The sequence below is a fragment of the Apteryx rowi genome, unplaced genomic scaffold, assembly GCF_003343035.1.
Source record: "Apteryx rowi isolate R43461 unplaced genomic scaffold, aptRow1 scaffold_446, whole genome shotgun sequence".
Classification (NCBI taxonomy): Eukaryota; Metazoa; Chordata; class Aves; order Apterygiformes; family Apterygidae; genus Apteryx; species Apteryx rowi.
Window position 1 is genome coordinate 44,598 of NW_020450701.1, and position 26,019 is coordinate 70,616.

General features: G+C 43.0%; 1 protein-coding gene across 2 annotated transcripts in view; it reads left to right on the forward strand.

Annotated features, from left to right (window-relative positions):
* The window catches only part of TRIM55 (tripartite motif containing 55), a 41,892-nt gene that overhangs the window by 3,109 nt on the left and 12,764 nt on the right, over positions 1-26,019 (forward strand). Inside the window, exons 3-9 of one of the 2 annotated variants that reach the window (XM_026077041.1) lie at positions 8,192-8,357; positions 10,343-10,438; positions 14,865-15,098; positions 16,109-16,131; positions 16,242-16,366; positions 19,068-19,285; positions 21,364-21,651. In XM_026077041.1, the coding sequence (XP_025932826.1) occupies positions 8,192-8,357; positions 10,343-10,438; positions 14,865-15,098; positions 16,109-16,131; positions 16,242-16,366; positions 19,068-19,285; positions 21,364-21,651 (1,150 nt within the window). The remainder of the gene's footprint in view (positions 1-8,191; positions 8,358-10,342; positions 10,439-14,864; positions 15,099-16,108; positions 16,132-16,241; positions 16,367-19,067; positions 19,286-21,363; positions 21,652-26,019) is intronic. The other variant, XM_026077042.1, reaches the window with a different exon arrangement.

The window sequence follows — 26,019 nt, forward strand, 5'->3', positions numbered from 1 at the left end:
TTAGGTTTTGGCAGAGGTACATAAGAAGAAGGGTGAGATATAACCTTTGCATCCTTCTTTCTTTCCAAGATGACCCTCCAAAATAGCAGCTCCTGTGACTTCCTCACAAACCCTCTTCCCCCCTAGTCTTCCTGTGGATATAATTCCCCATAAAGTACATGTCAGAACAATGCCAGCTCCCAGCTGCTTTTCACATGAACTTAGGAGAGTAAGATTAACTCAGATAGAGAGCAGGCTTTGTTTCCCGTATAGGCAAAAATCATTTATTTTGAAAACAGGGGGKTTTTTTTGAGTTTTCTATTTGAATTAAGGGATTGTTCTTTTAAAAGTAAAAGCTGGGGCAGGAGCTGTGCCATCATATCGGGAGGCTCTGCTCAAGCTCTGACAAGCAGCCCCTGTTATTACTCACAACCACATCATATGGTCTTTTTCACATTGCTCATCATTTCCAGCCAATGACAACTTAGCTTGCTGCCCAATTTAGAATCTATTAACAATGCAAGGAAAGAAATATTCAAGCAGGACATGGCTGCTACAAAGCTTTAAAAGAGGGAAAGCATTGAACCTGGTGGAAATAGGGTTGACTAAAATATTAAACCAATGTTTGAAAGTCTCTAGGCCACCAACTACCTGAACATTCTGAGGAACTTCAGGGTGCCTGCTGCTGCTGAGAAAGGATAACTGCAGGAGGCTGCAACTTCCAGCAAGCTCTAGTAGCATCTAATGAGCTCTGTCAGCTATTCCCAATCAAAGGGTGCTTTGAGCTTCTGTTCCAGCTGAGTCCTAATTAGGGAGGGTCAAGCACCCTCTCTCCCTAGGGAGAAGCCTTTTAAGTGCCATGCCCAGAGTGCAGGGAACAGATGTAGAACTTTGTGCAGCAGTTTGGGCAGAAGGGGTTGGAAACCATGCTGAGAACAGCGTGCATGGGCTCTGCAGAGGTGGGGGTGCACTGCATGGCCTGATGCCCCACAGCAATGGGATCAACTATCCCGGCACTGCAGAGGCCTCAGCCCATGCTGAGGGAGGATGCAGCTCTCCAGGACTGGGGCTGCAGGGAGAGCCTGAGGCACCTGGCCAAGGCTGGGGCAGGGGAGATGGGCTCCTCGCCTGCAGCAGGTGAGTGCTGGCAGAGGGTCTGTGTCATGAAAGGGAGCTGTGGGAGGAGGTCAGCTAACTGCCCTGCATCATAGATGACAAGAGAGAGATCGGCCAGATCTTCTCTGAGTCCTGCAGCAACAAGAGCCTGAACCCCCAGTGGCACTGACAGAGGGGCAGGCAAAGTCTCATGGATGAGTCTCCCAGCTCACTGGGCTGGGAAAGGGAGACTCTTGTGATGGCAAAAGCTGGAAGCTGGTGACTTCTGGCAGCAGGTGGGTGAGATCCCACTCTGCCGGCAGACCAGTGACAGCAGAGTAGGGTGACTGCCCTGGCTGCAGATGGGGCTGGCAGCTCTGTTGGACAAAGTGTTGGAGCCAGCTGAGCCCAAGCCCTGTGACAGCACCGGGAGGAAGCAGTGGGGGATAGCAGGGGGAAACTCCCTGCTGCGAGGGACAGAGGTCCCCTCTGCCAACCCAACCTGCTGTCTGGGGAGGTCTGCTGCTTGCTGGAGGATTGGATCCAGGATGTTATGGAGAGGCTGCTGAGATTTGCTTGGCCCTCGGACTATTACCTCCTGCTGCTCCTCCATGTGGGCACCAACAATATGTCCAGCGGAGACCTGGAGCATATCAAATGTGACTATGTGGCTCTGTGAGCGAGGACCAAGGGTATGGGGGCCAGGTAGTGTCCTGCCAGTGAGGGAGAAGGGCTTGGAGAGGAGTGGATGAATTCTGCTGGTCAACAAATGTTTGTGCAGCTGGTGTTGACAACAGGGATTCAACTTGTATGACCATGGGACTTTCTTTGAGTATCAAGGACTGCCAGGAAGAGATGAGATCCACTTGACCAAGTGGGGCAAAATGTCTTTGCCAACAGGCTCCCTAACCTGGTGAGGAGAGCTTTGAACTAGAAGCAACAGTGGGGAGAGGTTGGGGGTGATGACAACCCACGATCAAGTGAGGAAGTGGTGGACCTGGTTGGCAAGCAAAGAGTGCCGGCAAGAGAGACTTGTAATCAACAAAACAAGGCAGAAGGGAGTCCACCCCAAGTGTATGCACCAGACAAGGAAGCACCAAGAGGACAGCATTATGGGGGAAGCTCACATACCTTTGCTGGGAAATCAGCACAGCTGCCTCTCTGTACACTAATGCATGCAGCATGGGGAGCAAACAGGAAGAATTAGAGATCTGCATCCAGTTGCATTGGGATCACAAAGACGTGGTGGGGTAGCTCACACAACTAGAGTGCTGCAGTGGATGGATACAGGCTCCTTAGGAAAGACAGGCTGGGAAGGCAAGGAGAGCGATTTCTCCTTTTTGTGAAACAGCAGCAGGAATGCATGGAGCTTCGCCTTGGGGCAGATTATGATCCAACTGAAAGCTTATGGGTCTGGGTTAGTGGGCAGAACAATGCAGGCAACATTGTTGTGGGTGTCTGCTACAGACTGCCTGATCAGGAAGAGGAAGTAGATGGGGCCTTCTTTGGACAACTGGAAGAAGCCTCATGTTTGTAGATGCTGGTCCTTATGGAGAACTTTAACCACCCTGATGTCAGCTGGAGAGACAACACAGCAGAGCACAGTTAATCTAGGATGTCTCTGGAGTGCATTGATGACAACTTCTTGACATAGGTGATCAAGAAGTCAATGAGGGGTATGTTCTGCTGGACCTGATATTTACAAACAAGGAAGGACTGGTTGGTGATGTGAAGGTTTGGGGGTGGAGTTCAGCATCCTGTGAAGAGTGAGCAGTTTAAAAAGCAGGATCACAACCATGGACTTCAGGAGAGCAGGCTTTGGCCTGTTCGGAGACCTGCTTGGAAGAATCTGATGGGATATAGCCCTGGAGAGAAGAGGCATCCAGGAGGCTGGTTTTCAGGGCTTACCTCCTCCAAGCTCAATAATGCTTGACTTCCTAAACATGGGGATAGACCAAAGGTGGCAAGAGGCCTGCATGGATGAACAAGGAGCTCCTGACAAAACTCAAACATAAAAAGGAAGCATACAAGAGGCAGAAGCAGGGAGACATGACCCAGGAGGAATGCACAGTCTGAGAGTGCAGAGATGGGATTAGGAAAGCCAAAGCCCACCTAGAGTTGAATCTGGTACGGGATGCAAATGGCAACAGGAAAGGCTTCTACAAGTATATCAGCAGAAAAAGGAAGACTAGGGAAACTGTGGACCCACTGCTGAATGAGGCAGGGGCCCTCGTGACAAAGGACACAGAGAAGGCAGAGGTACTCAATGCCTCTTTTGCCTTGGTCTTTACTGGTAAGACCATCCTTCAGGAATCCCAGATCTCTGAGACCAGAGAGAAAATTTGGAGCAAGGAAGATTGCCCTTGGTGGAGGAGGATCAGATTAGGGAACATTTAAACAAACTGGACATAAACAAGTCCATGGGCCCTGATGGGATGCACCTACAAGTGCTGAGCTAGCTGGCTGGCTGATGTCATTGCAAAGCCACTCTTATCTTTGAAAGGTCATGGTGACTGGGAGTGGTTCCAGAGGACAGGAAGAAAGCAACTGTCACCCCTATCTTCAAGAAGGGCAAGAGAGAGGATCTAGGGAACTACAGGCCAGTCAGCCTCACCTTGGTTCCTGGGAAGATGGTGGAGCAAATCAGCCTGGAAACCAACACATAAAGGACAAGAAAGTGATCAAGAGTAGTCAGCATGGATTTATGAAGAGGAAATCATGCTTGACCAACCTGATAGCCTTTTACAATGAGATGACTGTGGGTGTACCCCAGTGGTCAGTATTGGGGCCAATACCATTTAACGTCTGCATTAATGACCTGGATAATGGCGCAGAAGCATCAGCAAGTTTGTAGATGCTACAAAACTGGAGGAGTGGCTGATACACTGGATGGTTGTGCTGCCATTCAGAGAGACCTCGAGAGGTTGGAGAAATCGGCTGACAGGAACCTTATGAAGTTCAACAAAGGGCGATGCCAAGTCCTGCCCCTGGGAAGGAATAACCCCACACAGCAGTACAGGCTGGAGAGCAACCAGCTGGAAAGCAGCTTGGCAAGAAAAGACCTGGGGGTCCTGGAGGACAACAAAGTGACCATAAGTCAGCAATGCAGCCATGTGACAAAGCCAGCCAACAGCCTCCTGGGCTACATTATGAACAGCATTGCCAGCAGGGTGAGGGTAGTGATCCTCTGCTCAGCACTGGTGAGGCCACATCTGGAGTGCTGTGTCCAGTTCTGGGCTCCCCAGTACAAGAGAGGGATGGAGCTACTGGAGCGAGTCCAGCAAAGGGCCATGAAGATAATTAAGGGACTGGAGCATCTCTCATATGACAAGAGGCTGAGAGAGCTGGGACTGTTTAGCCTGGAGAAGAGAATGCTCAAGGAGGATCTTATCAATGTGTATAAATACCTAATAGGGTGGAGTGTAGTAAAGACAGAGCCAGACTCTTCTCCATGGTGCCCAGTAAAAGGACAAGAGGCAACGAATACAGAAATTCCACTTAAACATAAGAGAACTTTTTTTTACTGTGAGGGTGTTTAACCACTGGAACAGGTTGCCCGGAAAGGTTGTGGAGTCTCCATCCTTGGAGGTATTCAAAACCCAGCTGGACACAGTCCTGGGCAACCTGCTCCAGCTGACCGTGCTCTGAGCAGGGGCTTGGACTAGGTGATTTCCAGCAGTCCCTTCCAACCTCAGTGATCCTGTAATCCTGAGGAAGGAACAGTCTGTACATGCCTGCTTTATTTTACCCTTTCCCTAGGCATCTCAGAGTGGCACTGCTTAAGAGTGCTCTGCCCCACTCAAGTTTCTCTGAGCACAGATAGCAGTTCCTCTGCTGAAGATTGAGAGGAAATCTTAGTCATCAAGCTCAGCTCAGTAAGTTTCATTCAAAGCCTAAAAACTTACTGGGAACAGAAGCAGCACAAAGTCTGCTATTTTTTCCTCCTGTTTGTGAATGAAAATGTACAGGAAGTGTCCTAAAATCCCATAAGACCTCACTACCAAAAACAGTCTGTTCAACTGAACAGTGACAGATAAGAAGTCTAACAAGAAATTTGATTTAAATGTGTTTTCATAAGCTTGTTCTTTTTGCCTCACCCACAGCCACATAGGTTCTCTCCATTCCCCAGTCAGGAGCATGCATTACATGATGTGATGGTACAGAAAGGGCTACAGCTATCTCAGGATCCTCAATAAAACCATATCAATGTTGGTTTCGGGATTTCAGTAGAGACCTCACAGATTTGTATAAATCCTTTTTTTAAAAAAAAAAAAGCCTTCTGATTAAAGAATTTATCCCTCTATTTTGTGTCATAAAACCCATTCCTGCAAATCTTACTCATGTAACTAAGGGGTGTTAAGGGATGTAAGAAATGGGTGTGGAATAGTTGTACATTGGTGCAGTGTGGGATAGACCTGGCCCAATATGTCTATCTATAATTATGTTAAAAGCAGTTTTATTAAACTCTTACTACTCCCTCAATTAAAGTGTGCTCCTTCATGTGCAGCATTTCCTCCTCTTCACAAACCATGCACAAAACTGCACGTTGAGGTCCAAATCCTATTATCACACAAAAGAATAAGACTGTAGCAGTCAGATGCACCCTTAGTATGTCAAGCAGTAGTATTTGCAGCTTCTCTTCAAGCTGCAGCCCTAGGACCTTATCCTGCAACTGCAAGAAACCCTCTTGGAGGTCGGGAACAAGATCACAAAGCTATCGGGTCATTTCAGCTACCTGCAATTTCTTTAGTCACAGCTCCATCTGTGATGAATCTTTTCTTCTGCTACAGCCATGCAGTCATTTTCCTACTGGCTACTCTTCAACCTTCCACTTCAGGAGCAGCCACCATTTTAATCTTAAGGGTGGTATTTTGACCATGTAGAGCTAGAGGATCTCCTCAGAAGTCAGGGCATGTTCTGTGAATTCGCACCAGTGTAACAGTCTGTGGCCCAGGATCTCCTGCTAAAAATCTCTCCTTTTGCAAAGCCTAGGAAGGAGTTTGTAAATCCTTTTGCTTCTAGACTTCTGTCACTGTCTTCAGTGCCCCAACAGTTCAGGGAGTTCTGCCAGGTTTCTTCCAGCTCTTTGAGGTACCTCTGAAGGTTGGCTACTTCTGGCTGAACTTAACTTGACACCATTGCCTTTTTGCCCTGTACTATCTGTCTTTCACACTAGTGGCACAGTTCCAGTGTCAAATAACGTGCTAGCAGTTTCTCGTCTTGTAAATATTTTCAGGAAGTGCAGCTATTTTCAGGCTTAATCTATCACTTTGAAGTTCATTGTCTGTTATTGCCCCAGTGTGCAGGTCCTCCTACTGGTGCTCTATAACATGAGAAAATTTGGGGGTATTTGTAGTCATCTGCAAACAATGTAAAACATTCTTTACAGTGGAGACATGCCCCTTGTGACTAACATTAAAATGATTCTGGATTTTAAGCACTGAATGCATTATGTAAATGTGTGCTAGAAATCTAGTCCGAATAATACAGGCTTCCTTCAGAAGTGCCCAACTTGTTTTATCATAGTATATTGTACTATATTGAAGATCACATGTTTTCCCTAAAAATCCTTTTAATTCCAGTGCCATCTTGAAATTAAAAAATATGAATGAAGGAGATATTTTCTTTGTTGCTTGATCTTTTTTATACTCATTTAATTGATCACATTCCATTTTTAAGATCAGAAGAGAAATCTGTACTCCGTCGTTAAAAGGTAAGTGCCATCTCCACTCTACCAAACTGTATGGAAAATTCTACTATAACATAATATAAAATACTGATCTTTCCATACATTTTTTTAAACTTGTAACGGGATGATTGGTTGCCTCCTTGCTACAGAATTCTGTAGGAGGGCTTAAAAAGCATGGAAATTATTTCTGTTTAATTCCGTTAAATTCCATAGTTTGGAAAATATTTTCTATCTAATGATAAAAAGATATATTTCTATGATGTCATTGCTCCTCTTGCTGCAAGTAAATCATAGTTCTCCTTCTGAATGGTAGCCAAAGGGTATAGCATATTATATTGGAAAGATTTAGCATTGCCATAGTAGAGTGGTGGATAGCTTTGGTGACTTGAACTCTGGAGGCTTGAACTCTCTGCTAATCTTGCGCCCCGCATCATGCTTGCCACGCACATGCTCAGGGTGCTGAGGCTGGAGCACAGTCTCAGAGAAGCTCAGAGAAGCACCAGCCTGCCTGCGCAGACTGGACCAGAGCTTTCTCTTATGCTGAGCATGCCAGTTAAGCGACTTGTTTAAAGGAAGTTCCAACTCAATTTGTTGCTAAGATAGCAAGGATTGACTTGCATGTGTATGGCTAAATCATTTTGGTAAAATGAAGATCAAAACTGAGCTATAGTCTAGCAGCAGAGCTCCTGGCTCAGCATAGGCAAGGAACCACTCCTGTGCAACCGATATCCTTGGTGGCTGGTACAACTGAGTTAGCTACTGTTAAAAAGTTTGACACTGTACAAGCTACAAATATGCCAGCTGGCTAAAATTGTGCAAGTCCTTATTTTGGTTGCTGGCCATAAGGTCTCAGTCCTGTTTGTTATTGACAGCCCTGACCTGGAACATGCAAAACACATTAGCAGAGAACATAGTTAAGAACATGAAGATCCATGTTCCCATTTCAAATTAGGCTCCCACATAAGAGCTTTGCTGGATCAGGCCAACTACTGAAGATTTTGCATGATTAAACCTAAAGCAATTAAATATGTTTCCTGATTCAGACAGAAGTTAGACAACATGCTAACTTAAAGTACACAGGTAGACCGAGACCAATCTTAGTGAGGTTACTAATGTTTTTAAATATGGGTATGGGTTTAGTCGCATCTCCAGGGGGAATCACGGTATGAAGTCATGTTGCCATATTGTCATCACATCCTACTGTGTCATAATATTTAACCATACCTCTGTCTATTTTGTCAGCCCGTGTGACAGGTTTAAGTCTACACAGAGTGTTAGGTCAGTCTGGGGCACTGCTATATATATGTACTCTACATATATATGTCTACATGAACTCTACTCTATTTCATGATGACACCCTAAGTTTTATCATCAGAAACTTATGATGAGGACCAAGTTGGTTTTAAATTTATTTATTTTCTTTTGCAGACCTGAAAGAAAGTGTGACCAGCCAATGTGTGAAGAGCACGAAGATGAGAAAATTAATATCTATTGTTTGAACTGTGAAATGCCCACCTGCTCCTTGTGCAAAGTCTTTGGTGCCCATAAAGACTGTCAAGTTGCTCCTCTCACAAACATTTACCAGAGACAGAAGGTAAATGTCTTTCTGTATCTCATAATCTTCCCAGTGACTTACAGGACCATTAACAGGAAGGTACTCCCATGAGCTTCCTGCAAGTTTCCAGAAGGGCCTGGGGGGGTCTTTCCATTCCTGTTTGTGAGTGAAAGGCTCACAAACCTATAGAAGCTGTCTATCCAGAAACACAGTGAAATATTTTAAGAGAAATCACACAGAAAGGTATTACAGTGTCCCAATTTGCCATTAGCATAATGAGTAAACATTTTAGACAGAGGTGTGATGTGAAGATGAGGAGCTTCCTTCTGGGGTTCCTAATCTCTTTTTTTTCCAGTTCAGAAAAAAGATAAAATAAAAGCAGGATTTCCAGCACATGCGATGGGAAGAGAACAGCCCATTACAAATCTTACAAATCAAATAATATTCTATTAGACACTTTCCTCTCTAAGCATCCCATTTTTAAGAAATGGGAAGTGAAAAACCTTCTCTGCAAGTGAATGCAGGAATATTCAATAGTTGGMAGCACAGGATGTACCTAACATCCTCTGCCCTTGCTGTCACCAGTAAAAGACTTGTTTATTTTTAATACAGTATTAATTTAAAACCTGACTCACTGGGTTATCCTCATGAGATAAACAGCTCATTTTTCTGGAGGGCCCCAGTGGGGCAAGCAATCAGACAGGCCAACTTTACAATCCCAGGCTCCAGCTTTGTCACACAGCTGCTTGCGTGTGCACAAACTACAAATGAGAAGTCACTTTAGGAAAGTAGTTACAAGCATCAATCAAAAAAGGAGGGAGAAGAAGAGAAGTTTCTTGGATGGAATCCATGCCCCGATCACTCCCTTTCTGTGGAGATTTGCAAGCACTGGTTTCCCTTCCAGCATGACTGTGGAAAGGGGAAAGTGCATGTAACTGCAGCTTAGCATAAGTATTGGCAGTAGCCGTGCCTGGTGGCTGCCTAGTAAGGTCTTTGTGAGTTTGGAAGATGTTAAGCCCAGCCACCGGACGCTCCTGGAGCAGATGGGTGGCAACTCAATGTGCAAATAGTGAACTTTAAATAAAGATTTGAAGCTGTCATGCCTAAGACTGGAGAAATAATCTAGAGACTGAGGGATGTGTGTTTCAAAGGATGCTTTACAAATGTTACATCAACCGGAGGTCACAGACACTTGCCTCTATAGCTAAATCACTATAGAGTTTACCAAGGGCTCCTCGTCTTCCTTAGCCCCTTCACCAAGTTCCCTGAGGACCAGCTTCTCCACCCCTTCTCTTCAAAGGACATCCCATAATCATCCTCATCCCACACTCAGACTGTTCCCTTCTTCCCCTTGGAACAGGGAGTCTCCTTCCTCCCATGCAGAGGCACCTGCCTTGCCATTTCCAGCTCCGTCTCCTTCCTTTCTCCCCCAGTTTTCATTTATGTCACTCAGCAGGGTCCTCCACATTCCCACCCGGTTTGACCCCTGCAAGAGGGTTTCCCTCACTCTGTCTCCACTCCACTCTCTCCCATTTTCTCCCTCGCACTCTCCCTAAGGCCCCACAGCCCCACTGCCCCTCATGGCAGGGGCTCTGTAGTGGCCAGGTCTCTGTGGTTCAGGTAGATCCAGAAACTAAAAAGTCAGCCTCTCTGGAGACAAAGTCTTTTTTCTCAACAAACCCACAGAGCTTTATACAGAACATCTACAAGAACCTCCAGGAGCGAAGTGCTTCCTCCTTTCCAAGCGACAACTTCTTTTCCCTGAGACGTTTCAAAATGTCGGTGTTTTTAGTGTATTTCAGGAGAGGAAACAAATGGAGAGGGTAACTTGTGGGGAGGTAAAGTTCCAGTTTGTACTGGGTTCTGATGAGAAGAACAGCCAGGACAGCTCATTCAACACTGCTCATTTGGCTACAGCTCACTATTAGATGTGCCACTCTGCAAAGCAAGAAGGTGGCAGGACTGCTGCCAGCACGTGGCAAGTGTTTAACGTCCCACCCGCTTGCTCTCCTGTTACTGTCTAGTCTGAACTCAGTGATGGCATCGCAGTCCTGGTGGGGAGCAACGACCGAGTGCAAGAGATAGTCACGCAGTTGGAGGAGACCTGCAAGGTAGTTGAGGTAAGTGTCACAATTTTCAATGCAATTATTTCAGTGTGAAGTTTCATCTTTTAAACTAATGATAATGACCATTCTTTAGCAGACTTCATTTTACCCAAATGGATTCCCAAATTATTTTGCTAAATGATCACCTGTGGCTTTGTATGGTGTCAGCTGTACTTCCGCAATCCAAGGATACCTCCTGCTCAGCATCCTGCCTCTGGCACTTTCCAGGAGCATGTGATTAAGGGCAAAGAATAAGAATAATCCGCATCAGCATGTCTTGCTCAGCAGTCTTAGTTGCATAAGATATAAGTGAAGATAAAATCAGACCAGATTAAATGTCATCAGCTCTCAGTTCCTGTAGCTTCTCAGATCAGATACTAGAGCTGTAAAAGACCAATATTAGTCTAGAACCTGATCCTGAGAACAGCGCCTTAATCTTAACCACAGTGTATCTTCCAAATATGTCAATGAACTATGCATTTAGTTATTTTGCCTTCTATACAAAAGTGGTTTTTTAATATACTTATGTTGTCCTTTAAGGAGTCTTGTTGGGTTGCTCGCAGGTGGAAAGAGTCGGGTTCTTACTGTGAGTTTGGATTTTCCTGTAAAGGTCTTACTCTGACAGAGCTGGAATTAGTTTTGTGACATTCATTACCAGAAGTGGCTTTCATTTCCTCCAAGAGGTTTGCACCAGCAAAGCAAATAAAAATTTCAGCTCTGGCCAGTTTGAGCATCACAGAGCAGTAGGCTGAAAGGAGCTCATATGAATTGATTTTATGATCAGTGTTTGATGAAGCATCTACCAAAGCAATTGCATCCCTCTCAGCCCAATTAGAATTCTATTGACCCTTCAGAGTGAGAGCAGAAAAGAGAAACTGCAGTGAAAAAGAAGTTAATGCAAGATGTATAGATTCTAACTGGTAAGAAAAAATGATTCCACAAGCTAAGTACACAATTGCCCAAGGCTCCTATTTTCTCAGAGCAAGGAAGAATAGAAAGTGTCCAAGTTTGGTTCAAAGAATATAAAACCATTAGCCCAAGTAAATGAGAGAGGGTGTTAGTGGCAAGTCAGAACTTTGTAGTCAGGAAGCCTTCATGTTGCAAGGATGAAATTGGCTGCTATCAGGACTTTGCAGATCCAAACAAGCCTTTCAAGTAGGTTGACTGCAAAATTTGAATGATACAAAAATAAAAGCTTATACTCATTTAAGTTGAACTAGCTGATAAAAAACAAAACTTCAAACATCTAGTCTGAAGTATGGATAAAACACTGTGCTAAAAATACTTTATTAAATAAAACAGAAACTAGCTTCCTCAAATTCATCCAGTCATGTAGTTGAACCTTTGAACTCCAAGCCTAAAGAAAGCACAGCCATTTTACCTTCAGGTTTTTTAACAGGCTTTCCACCTTTAAAGTCAGAGATTGCAGAAAATAGAACTTAGAATTTACCTTGGTGCTTCCATGTTACATTTCAAGCAAATCACATTTCCTACCATACTAAAGCTTTGTCTGCATTGACATCAGTTTGTCCTTGAAGATGAAAAGCTACAGCTGGAGCTGAGAAATGTGCACACCTGGAAATAGCATTTATAATCCGGGATTGTCTCTTCTCTCTGCTTAACACTTTGCAGAGAACAATAGAGATCAGCTATAGCAGAAAATACATGATCATTCTTCTTTTAGCTGTAGTAGGCAATAGCCTACAGTTCTATATTTTGCTACTGCTCCTATCCAAGCTTAAAAAAGAGGAAAAACAAAAAAATTCTGATTAATATTTACATAGCATATAACTGATTGAAAAGTAGAACAATTTCACATATTACACTGAGAAATAAAAAAAGGAATATAAAATGCTAAATACTCAAAAACAATAACAAGTAATTGAATAATGTTTAGCCGTGTAAAAAATGTAGGAATCAAATAATGAAGTAAAAATTACAGTATTTACTTTAAATGCTAATGACATAGGCCAGTCAATACAGATACTTCAGAAAAAGCGATGCAAATCACACTCAGTGCCAAGAACACATTTCTTTTTACTGTAGCTGTGCTTTAAAAAAAACCCTAAACTTGCTGAGAATTTTTCACAATGGAAAGACATTTATTATTAACCTTTTTCATTACTCAATATCTGACTAGGATAACTCCATCAAGCAGAGACTTAGTATGGGAACACTTTATACAGAAAGAGAGTATTTCAGAAATATTTAAGCATTTGCATTTAGGAACCTGTTTTGCACTCTCACGCTTCCAGTTAACAATTCTGTAATATCTGCTGGCAGAAAATATTATATATTAGAGCCTAGAGATAGAGAAGGACCTCTCAGGGCGCTTTGCCAACTCTGTCTCTTCTTCCTCCATCGCCTGTCCTATATCAAATGGCAAAGATAGCACACACCTGTCCTGAAATTAAGGTTGTTTCACAAATGATCTGAATGGCACTTCAGGAGGTCACTGTAGACCTGAGGAGGTCACTGCAGATCAAAACAAAGAGGAGTCTGGAAGAAGAGGAAGGGCAGGAAACCCTGGGAGAAAACTAGGAAAGGAGCAAAAGAGAAGAGAAAGTCTATTTGAGGACTGAATGACACCAGGAACCACGGCTCACCTGGCTCCAAAGTTTCCTTACCCCTACCCTATAATTAGCTAATCCTTCATTTTAGCCTAATTTTTAACATCTCTGTGCATGCAGCATAAATGGCCTCCTTTGACATTTTTTCCACTGTGCGGGTAGGGACAGACTTTGGTTGAAGCATGCATAGCACAAGGATCTTTTTAGTGATTCCTGTCTCATAACCAGGCAGGTGTATGTAGATATCTATAACATCTCCGTTGTCCTGATGGCTTCAGTCAGCTCGTCCATCCGTACAGCCAAGCCATGGCTCTGTTTCCCCTTGCTGTGGGCCTTGGGCAGGGAGGCCGACCCAGGGAGGGGGTGCTCGCAGCAGCCCTGGCCCCCTCCCAGCCAGCGAGCACATAAAGTCTGGCCATGTCTCACTGTATCCTTCCCACCTTGTCGTCGTTGTTGCTGCCTCCTTCCCAGCAGTAGACCTGAGCACCAGGGCAGGTGCAGAGGAATTTCTGGGAAGTGCAAAAGACCTCAGAAGGGCAGGAATTGCCATGAACTCAGCCCTTGGCCTCTCATGAGTTTTAAATTAGGGGTGCCTGTTTGGCATAGTCTTCCTCATTTGGAAGCAAAGGCGGGTTCTTGGGCTGATGCAAAAGGATCTGTATTTGGTCCCCTTGCCTTTGTGAATGTAGAACGTGATGTTTGGCCATATGTCTGTCTTCAAAGGCATCCTTCGAAACGATACAGAGCAGGCTGTCATCAGCCCCAGGAAAGAGCTCTGGCTGAAAGTCAAGAAAAAAGTGGAATTCTCTCTGGCCAAATGGCACTAGCAACAATCAGTCGTAACAGTTGCAAAAGTACTGTGGGACTGTTAATAATCCTGTGCTGCCAGGATCTCAGCTTCATGCCTCAAGGGCTGAAGATGAGGAACTGGTTCAGCCTCGGTTCCTAAGAAAGAGATTAAAATAATCACCATCATCCACAGCGAGATAACCACAATAAGGACAGTACAGCATCCAGAAGTATGGCCTTTCCCCCACCATGTGCCCTGGAGCACACAGATGACTCAAATACTTCTGCTTGGAAGACCTCAGACGTTATAGATAACCGGTCTCCACTCTCCTCCCTTTGTACCTCCCTTACGGCTGCACTGTGCTCTCGTTAGAGAGCTCTCAATGAAGCAGTCATCAAACCCATCTTCCTTGCTCAGTGAAAGTGCTATGTGGTCTGGGTAGAGGTACAGCAGCAGTGTTTCAAAAAATGGTGTGAAAATTAGAGCCAGAAAATAGGGTTTGAATCTGACTTCTCCTCGTCTTCATCCTTTTGTCACGTACCATTTTTTTCAAGGTATCTCTACCTCATTCAGTGCATGGTAAAACTAATATAGTGGACAATAACTGTCAAAATAGAGTCTAAGAGCACTTAGGTAAAAAACAGGCCTAACCAAGATAGTTTCAGATTCTTTGGTAGAAAAAAAAAATCTCCAGAACTGATTTGAGATGATCTTTCCTTTAAAGACCATTATATTCTTGCAAACGAATCCAGTAGCTAATAGGGCACCTTGTTTTTCACTTTTCCTGAAGACTTTTAAGTATTACTGTAAGTATCATAAATACTTTTCACAGACTGACAAGTTACACAATAACCTGTTTGGGGGATATCAGTGGTTTGGAATCAGTAGTTTGAAAACAGTTTTAAAACTTTTGTTCCATTGGCCTGAACTTTGAAAATTATAGAAGTCTCTGGGGTCACTCAGAATCCTTTGCACTGTTCAGAAAGAGGAATTTCTTTGATGAAAATGCTTCCAAGTAACTGTAAAAATAGAAACTCTTTTAAGAACATAACATGTTTGATATAAACCAAATGATTCACAGGAATGCTGCAGACGACAGAAAGAGCAGCTGTGTGAAAAATTTGATTATCTCTATTCTGTACTGGAAGAAAGAAAAAATGAGATGACACAAATAATCACTAGAACCCAAGAGGAGAAACTGGAACGTGTCCGCTCCCTGATGAAGAAGTATGCGGATCATTTGGAAGCCGTATCAAAGCTAGTTGAATCAGGAATCCAGTTTAYGGAAGAGCCAGAAATGGCTGTGTTTTTGCAGGTATGAAGTCTAAAAATAGATATGAAAAAGGAGTGACAGGTTTATTTAAATACTATTTAAGCATTTCTTGATTTTAGGCACATTCAGAGTTTGGTCATCTTTGAGTGAACATTTATACAAACTCATTTTCTAAACACTTGCATCAGCACAGACAAATGACTAGCCTTCTTATGAATAATGTCCAAACCAGGAACATAAGTATTTGCTATTTGCGCCAAAATATACTATCCTGTGTATAAGTTTTCTAGTTGTCCAAAGAAGAAGCAGAAATTTTAATATTTTCAATTGTATTTCTACTGTCCTACTACTGTTATATACGTGTATATGGATTTCTATGAGTTATAGTTTTCATTTGCATATTGAAAAAGTCCTTAACTTTCAAAGAATTAAATACCCATGTTCCAAGTCATGTTTTTATGCTTTTACTTCAACACTTTCCTGTTTTCTTCCTATAAACTTAGAACTGCTGATTAGGAAATCATTAGCAGTCTGTTCCCTGAATTTATTCATGTAGAATTTCTGTCCTGCAGTGTTACAGTTCATCTGTATTAAAGGTTGAAAGGGTCTTTTCTACAAAAAACGTGCTTTCATCAATGAATTACCTTCAAAGATTACAGAATTTTTTCTAGGCAAATAAAATTTTGTGGCTCCAAAAGTAAACCCTTGTAGATATTCAAAGATGGTTCTAGTGACTAGAGATGGTAACAGAACAATTGCTTTTTGCTACAGACTCAAAAATGACAAAAAATGTTTGCATTTCCTTTTTGTAGAAAATGTTTGTCTTTCTCATCATATTCATATTTTAATTAACAACTGTTTAATGAACTAAAAGGTTTACTCAGATGTATACTAATTACTGATGAAATATGATCTCATTCATAGATCTCATGATTGACATCCCTATTAATAAGTTTAGAAGCAGCTTGTGTAAGAATTAGATCTCAGTGCATAAAATCTTTGAAAAAATGGAATCATTTAAGAAGTCAGATATTTCCTTTTTGTTTCCACAGAATGCCAAAACATTGCTACAAAAGTAAGTATTTAAACTTGAGCAATAAAGTATATATTTGATCTTTATAAAGAATTACAAATTGCAAATTTATCTGCAAAGCCAAATGCAAATGACTAATATCTCTGTTTTAGAATTACTGAAGCATCTAGCGGATTTCAAATGGAAAAAATAGAGGATGGCTATGAAAATATGAACCAATTTACAGTGAACCTCAGTAGAGAAGAAAAAATAATAAGAGAAATTGACTTTGACAGAGGTATGTCATTTATTTCACCTAAACTCCTTTCTTGAATTGCAGCTGTGTGTAATTTGCATGCTGATATTGATATCCCCCTCCATCCCAAGGTGTAACTAGACTATTTTGTATCAATTGTAATCAACAGCAAAAATCCATCACAGTTAAAAGATCAAATAATGTATTGACACCATTAATTTTACCTTTTATGTAGCCTCAAGACTTTCCAAGGAGCATGATCTTTACTGACTCCTCAAGGAGTCAGGGACCACCCCTCACACGTGGTGAGGGGACCACAAAAGTAAGGTTTTATCTCAGTCTATAAAGTACTTTTTCCCTGCTAACAGGTACCATTATTTTATGGCAAGTCAGCTATAGAAAGCCATTGAAGAAATAGAATGCTTACTGCTAAAAGAAGTACTTATGAAAGATATATATTTTTTTGTACTAATAGAGATATGTAACAGAAATGGAATTGAAATTCAAGGTCAAAGAACTGTGGAGGGAATCAAACAGTGTCATAGTCTTTCATACATTTAAGATCCTTTACAATGTCACTTGTATGCTTAATATTTGTCTATGTAGTAATGCAGCTTTGTTATTCCACGTTTACTGAAGTAGCCTGAAATCTAGGCTCATCTATGCTTTATCTTAGAGAATAAACCACTAGAAATTAGTGGACGTAAATGTTTTGAACAAGCAGATCTTTACTATTAGAAGGCAGCAGTAATAGTCATCTGGCCAGCTCCAATTTACTTTCTAGCACTGGGTTCTGCTGATACATTTATATTTACCTTCACCAGCCCGGTTATGTCTCATAGGGATGCATGGGACTCAGTCCACTGGCATTCGTCACATAATCCCCAGCCATGACTTACATTAGCTTTAGAGCATGTGGTTGGCCTCATGCCTGATTCAGATAGATTTTGCTCTGTGAGTTGGGGTCCATGGACCAGCTGTACTTGGCGCATGGGTCCATATAGCAGGACAAAAGCTGTGGCATCAGTCAGGAGGAGAGGAGCAGGTGCCGTTAGACAGGACCATGAAACTCAAGGGATTTGTCCTAGGAGGGGCAGTCCCTAGTCCCAGTCTTGCACCTGGTTTGTCCCTGCAATCAGCCACATTACTGCCACACATGCGCATCTGCTGAGACCATGAGTCAGTGCGTGGGACACACACCTCCACCATGTATCGGAAACGTGACACCCATCTCCTGGGGATGAGGCATTAGTAAGGTGTATGCAGTCGGGCATTTGGCCCTGCATTTGAAACTATAGCCAATGAGCTCCTCCACGTTCAGGGGGCTTGGAAGCTGGTTTCAGTGCTCTGCTTATAGGAGTGTATTTGCCTACAGGAACATTTCTCTGTTAGGATGGCATTATTTAATCTGCAGATCTGTGTTCCTTCTATGTATTCAGGCAGAGCAATGAACAGTAAAACTCTCACAACCTGTTCAAGATACACAGTCATTTTGGAGCTTGGGTTAATGCATCCATCTATGTTTATTTTTCTGAAGTACTAGGATGGCTCTGAACAACATCTAATATTTGTGAGGATATGAATAACATGATTATGCGAAACAAAATGCCTTGTTAGAGGGCTCTCTCTAAAAACGAGTCTGCCCAAGAATGCTAACAATTGTAATGTGTTATATGACGCTAAAGCTACAGTTTGAAAAGGTTTGGCAGTCTGGTTTTAAAGAGGTTTACCCCAAATCTCCTCAGGCAGTTATTGCAAAGCACTGACCTGGTAAAGATTTACTTTGATGGTTCAATCATGTTTAAAATAAAAAGATAAATAAAATTGCAAGAGAGACTTTTTTTCCTGACAGATTGTGCCAGACCAGTATCCTCTCACCAAAGAGTGCAACTCCATGCTGCAAATCCCTCATGGGGATAATTGCATTAATAAGATCTTCTGTCCTCCTTCCTATGGAAAGGGTTAGTTTAAGATTTAAAAAAAAAAGTGTATATTTAGCCTAAGTCTTTCACAGATCAGATGCACAGTGCCCAGGCTATTCAAAAGCAGCTGAACTGGCACAGCTGAGAGGCCAGTGGGATCTGGAAGGGGGTAAGGATGAGCAGCTGGAGGGATGCAGTGATAGGAGCAGCAACATCTTAAGCTCTTGCTAGAGGCTTGTAACACAGGATAAGACTATACCTCATGCCAAATCAGGCAACATCTGTCTTTGTGCAGCTGATACGGAAATGTGAAGCCTGTGTAAATGCAGTTTAGTATAGTGGCTAACTCAGCATAAGGATGGCTGTGTGCTGGGTCACACAGGTGTTGCCAGGAGGGCCACCAGCGCCCGCATCAGGGCACTGCCTGAGGTCCTGCCGCCCAGGCCCCACGTGCTGGGGAGGCAGGAGAGGATTCGTGCTGCTCTGCTGGGGTTTCTGGAGCCGGTTAACCCAGCAGAGAGCACGACTGCTGTGATTAAACCATGGCCAGAGCCTCCCTTGTGCTGGCAGCTTGGTCACCATGCCCAGCACTGGCATGTGGGAGCAGGCTCCTCGCTGCTGGCCTCTCCCCAGCATGCACCCTCTGCCGCCCTCAGCACCCTGCTGCCCAGCCTTTTCTGAGCAAAAAAACCCTGTGCCTTCCCTTGGGAAAAACCCTCAGCCGGATGATGAGTAGCTTTGCCATGCGAACTATAAATGGCTTTGTATTGCATAAGGGCTGTAGCCATCTTCACGTGGTCCTTTTATGTCTGTCCTGTTAGAGGAGGAGAGCGAAGAGGAAGAGGAGGAGATGGTGGATGGTGAAGATCTGGATGAAGTACACACAGAGTCATCAGGAGAGGAGGAGCAGGAGGAGGAGGAGGAAGGAACCGAGAGAGCACCACTGCCATTTCAGCAGGACCCCGAAGCACCGAGCACAGTCAGGGAGTCTCCGGCCAAACCGGCCCCCCCGCCACCACCTGCTGCGCCGGCTGGCCAGGTAACCCCCCCCCCCAGGGCTCCTCTACCCTGCCACCTCTGCCGAGCGCCGCCCTGAACCAGGGGCACAGCTAAGGGAGTCGAGGCACTGCAGGACAGAGATGCCTTTTGTCCTTTTACATATATATCCACAACTGCACCTATGCCCTCAACCAGTATATATATTGCTCGATAGGCAAAAATTACATTGTTACATAAATCAAAATATATATGGGATGCATAAGATATAAATAAAAGAGATTTAACGGGGAATTTAAACACGGTACAATGGATGTTTTGCTTGCTGTGTATCATGTGATTTAACTCAGACTAACTGTTATAAATGAGATGGTGGTTAAAATATTTATACTAAGATAGTTTGGCATTTCTGCTGGGTTTAGTGAGCCTTCCACCACCCATTTTTAGATTGTACTTCTAATCTGTTTTCTTGGAACAGCATTTTCCTTCTTCTAGTCTGGTCGTCCTTAGGGATATCATCTAGGAGTCCACACACCAAACAGAAGAGGAAATTGCCTTTAACCTAACAGTGTCACAACCTAGCAGCAAACAGATTCAGGGTCAGATCTCTTAATAATTTAGGACAGCACTTTTTCTTAAGGAATGCAATTAGCATGAAACAGTAATTGCCACAGTCTAAAAGATCTACATAAAAAATCTTACTTCATGTGCTACTTCAGCTGCCCACAGATACAATTAACTTAGCAAGTTGCCCTCTTATGCAACTTACCCAGTGAAGCTGCCAAGTGAGTAAAGGCTGCTGTTATGATATTTGAAGAGGCCAGTGTGAAAACAAGAAAACAAGTAATAAGTCTTTGACTATAGTGAGCTCCCCACATAACACATGGGAAAATAAATACTCTAGACTCATTCTTGCTTTGGTTTAAGAACGTATATGAGTTTGCACCTCATGAGTTGCATGAAGATGCTCTTAAATCAGGTTTTATTGATTTAAGCAAAGTTTGTCATTTAGGAGATTTGTACCGGTTTAACTAAACTTATATAGCACAGTTGATGTAGTTTTAAATGTAAACAGGATGTAGACATAAGCAAGCCTGCCTAAGGGAACTGTAAGTTCCTCACTTCTAGGTCTAACATGGAAAAGGGATGGCACGCTGCTATAGCAATCGTAAAATGCCGCTGTGAGTTGGCCAGACTGGCATGAGGGGCATGCAGCATGTGGGATACTTACAGTGCAGTTTTTGCATTCTGGGGTAAGGAAGGCAAAATATAAAAGCAGTGGTGCAGCAGGTACAGCGGGGCGAGCCCCGAGAGCTCGATGCAAGCAGAGAGGGTGCCGTGCTGCCAGCTGCTTCTGTTCCTGGCAATGTGCAACTGTGCTTGGGGTATCATGCTGATAGCAAGTCTGGTGGCAACTGTTTGTCTCCAGCAGCTGTATATTCTCCTTATTGTGACTGTCCGCATCAACAGACTCATTGGCAGATGCCTTATTCTTAGCTTAACCCAAAATCCAGCAAGCCATGCAAAGGACTTCCCAGGCCTGGTACCTACACCTGTTGTTCGTGTCTGGTGCCAGTTCCTGAGGCTCTTTTGCAGGGTTTATTATATTCTTAGGATTGAATTGGGTGTTTATTTGTGTATGAGCTGAAATTAAGTAAGTAACCAACAATCTCCAATTTTGGCAGGCATCTATATACTCTTACTGGACAGTCACTAGGCAAAATCATCTTCCTCCTAGGCCAGTTTTTACCACAGTGTGGCTCTGCCAACTTCCATGAAGTTATTCCTGAGTTAGAAATGGGATTAAAATGAGGCCTAAAGTGTATAAATGAATTAAGGGACCACTTGCTCACTCCTTTCTCACTCTGTGTCCCCTTCCCAGCTAATTCTGCCCTCCTATTTTCTTTGTCGGTAACTTATTTGCCTTTCTATGCCTGCGCTATTCAAATGATAGATGCCTTTACTCCATGCTTTGATTATACTTCTTTTGGACCCTACATTAGAACAAATATATTCCTTGCAGTGAGATCTAAAAAACATGGCATGCAGAGAAACGTGGCTACCGCAGGAAGGTAACGTGGTGCCTTCTGCTTCTTCTTCTTTTTATCTGTCCTGATTAAGGATGAGGTTGTGACACCAAGTGGCTCTCAGCAGACTGCAGAGTCTGACAGTCCAGTGTCATCCAGAGCAGAAACCATCGATTCCTTGTTTTACCCTAGCTGGTACAAGGCTCAGTCACGGCAATCAAGCAGTCCAAGCTCAACCTCAGTGAGTGGATTGGGTAAAGTAGGGCCTCCTGTTTCTCTGGAAACAAGGGCACCGAAGGCAGAAGCCCCGGAGGTGGCAGCCGTCAAGGAAAGTGCAGCGGGGAGTGGTAAGGAAAGTAACACCACTGCAGCAATGTCCAAGGTCAGTGCTACTGAGCTCACATCAGAGGGGTGTGATGTGCAGCAAGGCGGGAACAGCAGCTGTTAAGGAAAATGGGGGCTAATTTTCCTCTGCATGTTAAATAATAATAATAATAATAATCTCAGAAATATTGGAATAGCATAAATTGTGATCTCAGCAAACCTCCTGGCTTTACAAATAATCAGAAGATGTGACAGGCTAACTATTCAACTTCAGCGTAATACATGGACGGTTGCTTGTGCTTAACTTAACTGCCGGTGCATCTAACTTATGCGAGCCACTGTCTGATTTAGGTGCCAGAGAGGCTGGCAATGCCTCTGCACATGAGGTATTTGCATGTGTTAGTAGCAGACAAACCCTGCGCATGAGACTGTTCCTGTTGCCAGTTGAAAGCCCGTGTGCATCACGTGTGGTTCTGTACTCACCAGGGAAGCAGCCATGGCTTTGCTTTGCCTTTCGCAGCTCTATGGCTGTGTGTGGGTGTACAGCTTTTCCACGTGCACACTGAGCGATGCAACTACCTGGTGCCTTTTTGCGTGTTTGATTGCTCAGAAAGCAGGGTGCGATTTCTTGGGTTCAGATCTGTTGCAAAGGGTTTCCTTCAAGGCCTCTTGTGACCTGATCAAAGAGTAGGAGGACAATATCCTCCAGTTCTGTATTAGACTACCAGCAGCATGACTGGATAATAGAAGTTGATGTGTTGGGGTTTTGGAGGTTGTTTCCCTTAAAATGACACTGTTGGAATTGGTATAACTTAAATTTGAAAGTTTTCTATTCTGCACATGTGTGTAAAACTCTACATGGGCCAAAGATTCAAGAAACAGAGCTGAGGGAGGTGTGCATGAAATATTTGCACTATTCACCTTCTCCTACGCTAGTGGGTGATAATCAGGTAGCCCATAAGCAGCACTCACTAAATTAGACTGTCCTGATTTATAGATACCAAACTCAAGCTGCATGGTTTAATGAAGAAATTACCTGTATGTGTTTGGCAGGAGGAGAATGTGCGTGTATATGTGAAAAAGCATAAACTGGTATTAAATATTTAGTGCTTTTTCCTTAAAAGTCGGCAGTTCGGCATACATAAGCAACCCTATAATAATAAACCATCATGTGGAGAGCAAAAGGGAGAAGAAGGACTTCCTGCAGATATGATTAAAGGGGAACATATATTTATTCAGTGGCACTTGAATTTGGTGTAAGGATTCTTGTTGACTTCAGTCTTACTGAAGCAAAATTTGACTCACAATTTTCAGTAGTCATTTTTCAAGTCAGGGTTGATTTGAGTACAAGAGTGGAATAAAAAAAAGTATTTAAAAATTATCAAATCTGATATGACCATGTCTTCTTAAGAATATTCCAAACAAGCTGGCAAAAATGGGTAAATTCAAAGTGAAATTTGTCACTGCAGTTTCTTCATAACACTTCCACTAAAGAAAAGGTTTTACTTGCCATAGCCAGGTAAAATCCTCATGGACTTAATTCCTGGGAGTTTTCTTGACTGTGGTATGCTGCTTTGGGTCCTAATTTATCAGTAACAGGTAAAAGAGCAAAACTAATATTTGATGTGACCATGTTTCTGTAAAACGATTGCAATGGTTTTCAAGCAGGTCAAAGAAATAGTCTGGAGCCCAGCTTTCTGCATAATCAAGTATAGGGTGTAAAAATAGTCAAGTGGGAAAGATATCGGTTCCTGTTGTCTTGTGACTTTGTGGGTGATGGGTTTCAATATTTTCCAGAATCATGAGTGATGTTGACCTTTTGGGAGAAGGAGTGTGCTGAGAAGAGGAGGATGTGGTTCTGGGGATAGCAGGAAGAAAAAGTGAGAGCCACAACTGAGGATGGGGCTGGAGACAGGGGAAGGAATAGGAAACTATAGAGAGCAGAGGGCGCAAAATGTGCTGAAGGAACAGAAGTAGCAGAGTGCCCAAGCTAGGAAGGGTAGTAGGGTGATGCCACAGTCAAAGTGTCATGGATCTGAGCTGGAATGTGGTACAGTGTCTAGGTCACTAAGTGGCCTCTAGCATGTGGCATCATTTTCAAGTATGTGAACTTCAACCTTGTTTTTTTCTGCATGTGGTTTTTTTACACAACCCAGTCTCAAATGCCATACTTATTTATTTTTAAAAAATCCTGACTGATGTTCCTTATACCCCTGTTTTTACTCCCTTACTCCAGTTAAAAAATATCATGAAAAAAAAGAAAAAGTGCTGTGGAAAAAGAGCTTTTTCACTAAACTTAGTGTTAATGACTATGGTTCATTTTATGACAACATCGATGAAGCATTCTTCTTATTTTCTCACAGGAGTTAGCATTCTGCATATCACTTTTGGCATTTCTTATCATACTACATCATCTTTGGAATCTGATTCAGTACATGATTTGTACTTCCATGGGTAGGAAATGTTTTATTTTACCGTTAACTAACAGTACAAGTAGTGTCCCTGGTGATGTTCCTACAGGGTTTTAGAGGAAGTTTTCCTTTTATCCCATCCAAAAACATCATGCTAGTTCACAATGCAATCTGCCTAAAGCATTTCTTCCTCGCACCTTCAGCTTAATCCTGCATGGTTAAACATTGCGTCTCCCTGGTTTAAAAAAGAAAAGAGAAATTTATTTCCTCAAATATACGGGCTTATATTTCAGTTGCTGTTCAGATGACCAGCAGGAGGGTGGTCATCCATCCAACTAAGCCTGCGGTTTGACAGGAGATGAGAAAAGCCAAGCTTGTTCGGTCCAGCAAGTGGGGGAGGCAAATCTGGAGAGTAATGATTGCTGTCAGAGGGGTATGCCTCAGGGGGAAAAATCCTCTGTGCAAGCTAAAGGATGACACTGGCAGAAGAAAAGGTAGTTTGAACTGGCCACATATTTTCAGCCAGTAAATTAGAAGGTTCCTAACCACCTGAGCTGATGGAGTCTGAAAAAGTCTCCCAGGGTAGTAAGGCAAAAAGGCCTAGTTGTTTGTAAGATAAAGCTTGAAACTCTGAAATTGCTTTTAAGGTGGCTGGCGGAGAACGGACTCTGGTCGGGAGAGCTCCCCCCCATCGCGTACCGCTGCATGCACCGCTCTCGCCTTCCCATGCTCGCGAGGGAGGAAGGAGCTGCTGTGCATGGGAAACTTTGCCATCTCTGCCGAAGCAAAGTGGAGCTAGCTGTTTTCTCCTGGGTCGCTGTATCCTAGTTTTTAGCAGCGCTGATGGCTGAGCCCTAGCTGGTCTGCCTGCCTATGGAGGCTAACACAGTCGGCAGCACAACATGGAGCGGAAAAACAGCAGATGAGAGGGGGCCCCTAAAACTCAAGTGCAGTAAATGCCAAAAAGAGGAGTCGGAGTTAAGAAATGCTTCTCCCCAAAGCTCCGTCTCCCCTTGCYGGGCTTCCCCAGCGCCCCTGGCCCCACGTGCCATGTGCCCCATGCCGGTGTGGCAAGCAGCTGGGGGCACTGGCACCCCTAAATCACTTAATTAAAAGGAGCATTTAACCTTATTTACTGAAGACCAAAGACCTCTGACAAAGCAATGGTAGTTACCTTTTAGTGTTTGCTTTAATGACAGGAAAAAATCAATTTTTGTCTACAATTCAAAACAAAAATGCTCATTTTTCCCTGCTCATTTTCTGTACTGTTCTCTAAGCACTATGCAATATGATATGGTGCCCCTGTGGAAAATGATAAACTATCATTCAGCTTTTACATCCAAAAATTCCAGCACTGTGTCTAGCTCTCCATTTAAAAAGAAAGATGGGAAGAAGCTGTCACTTATGCTTATCTTCATAAGTTATGCAAAAAGATGCACTGTCTGATAGTAATTTGAATTTGAAAAGAATCGGACACTGTGAATCTCAATTAAATTTACAGAGCATAGTTTAATTTTCATTTATTAGTGCTTGTTTTTGAAAATTTATTATATTATTACAGGAGGACATAGAGCTTGCTTGTACACATGGGAAATCAGGCATGAGAATAGCATTATGCTCTTTTTTCCCCTCCCTTTCTCTTTTAATTCAAAATACCTTTTGAAATTAAAAATAGACAAATGCAGAAAGCTCTCATTTCTACCATTTGTGGCCTCTTTGTACGCAGTCTTTAGTGACAGCTTTATGATTTATTTAATCATGAAATAGAAAGGAGGTGAGGGAGAAAGATGTTTTGGTCACAGACTCTACTTGAATAAAAATGATTTTCTCCTCCATATGTAGTGAGATGGCTGTTTAGACAGCTTAAGTCTTTATCCTTCATGTGAAATATCAGGTCACTGCTCTTTGTCCCGTTTGTGTCATAAGCCCCTACAAGTCATATAACAAAATTACTCTAAATAAATAGCAACAATAATAATTTATAATAATAATATAAATCCACACATAACCGTCAT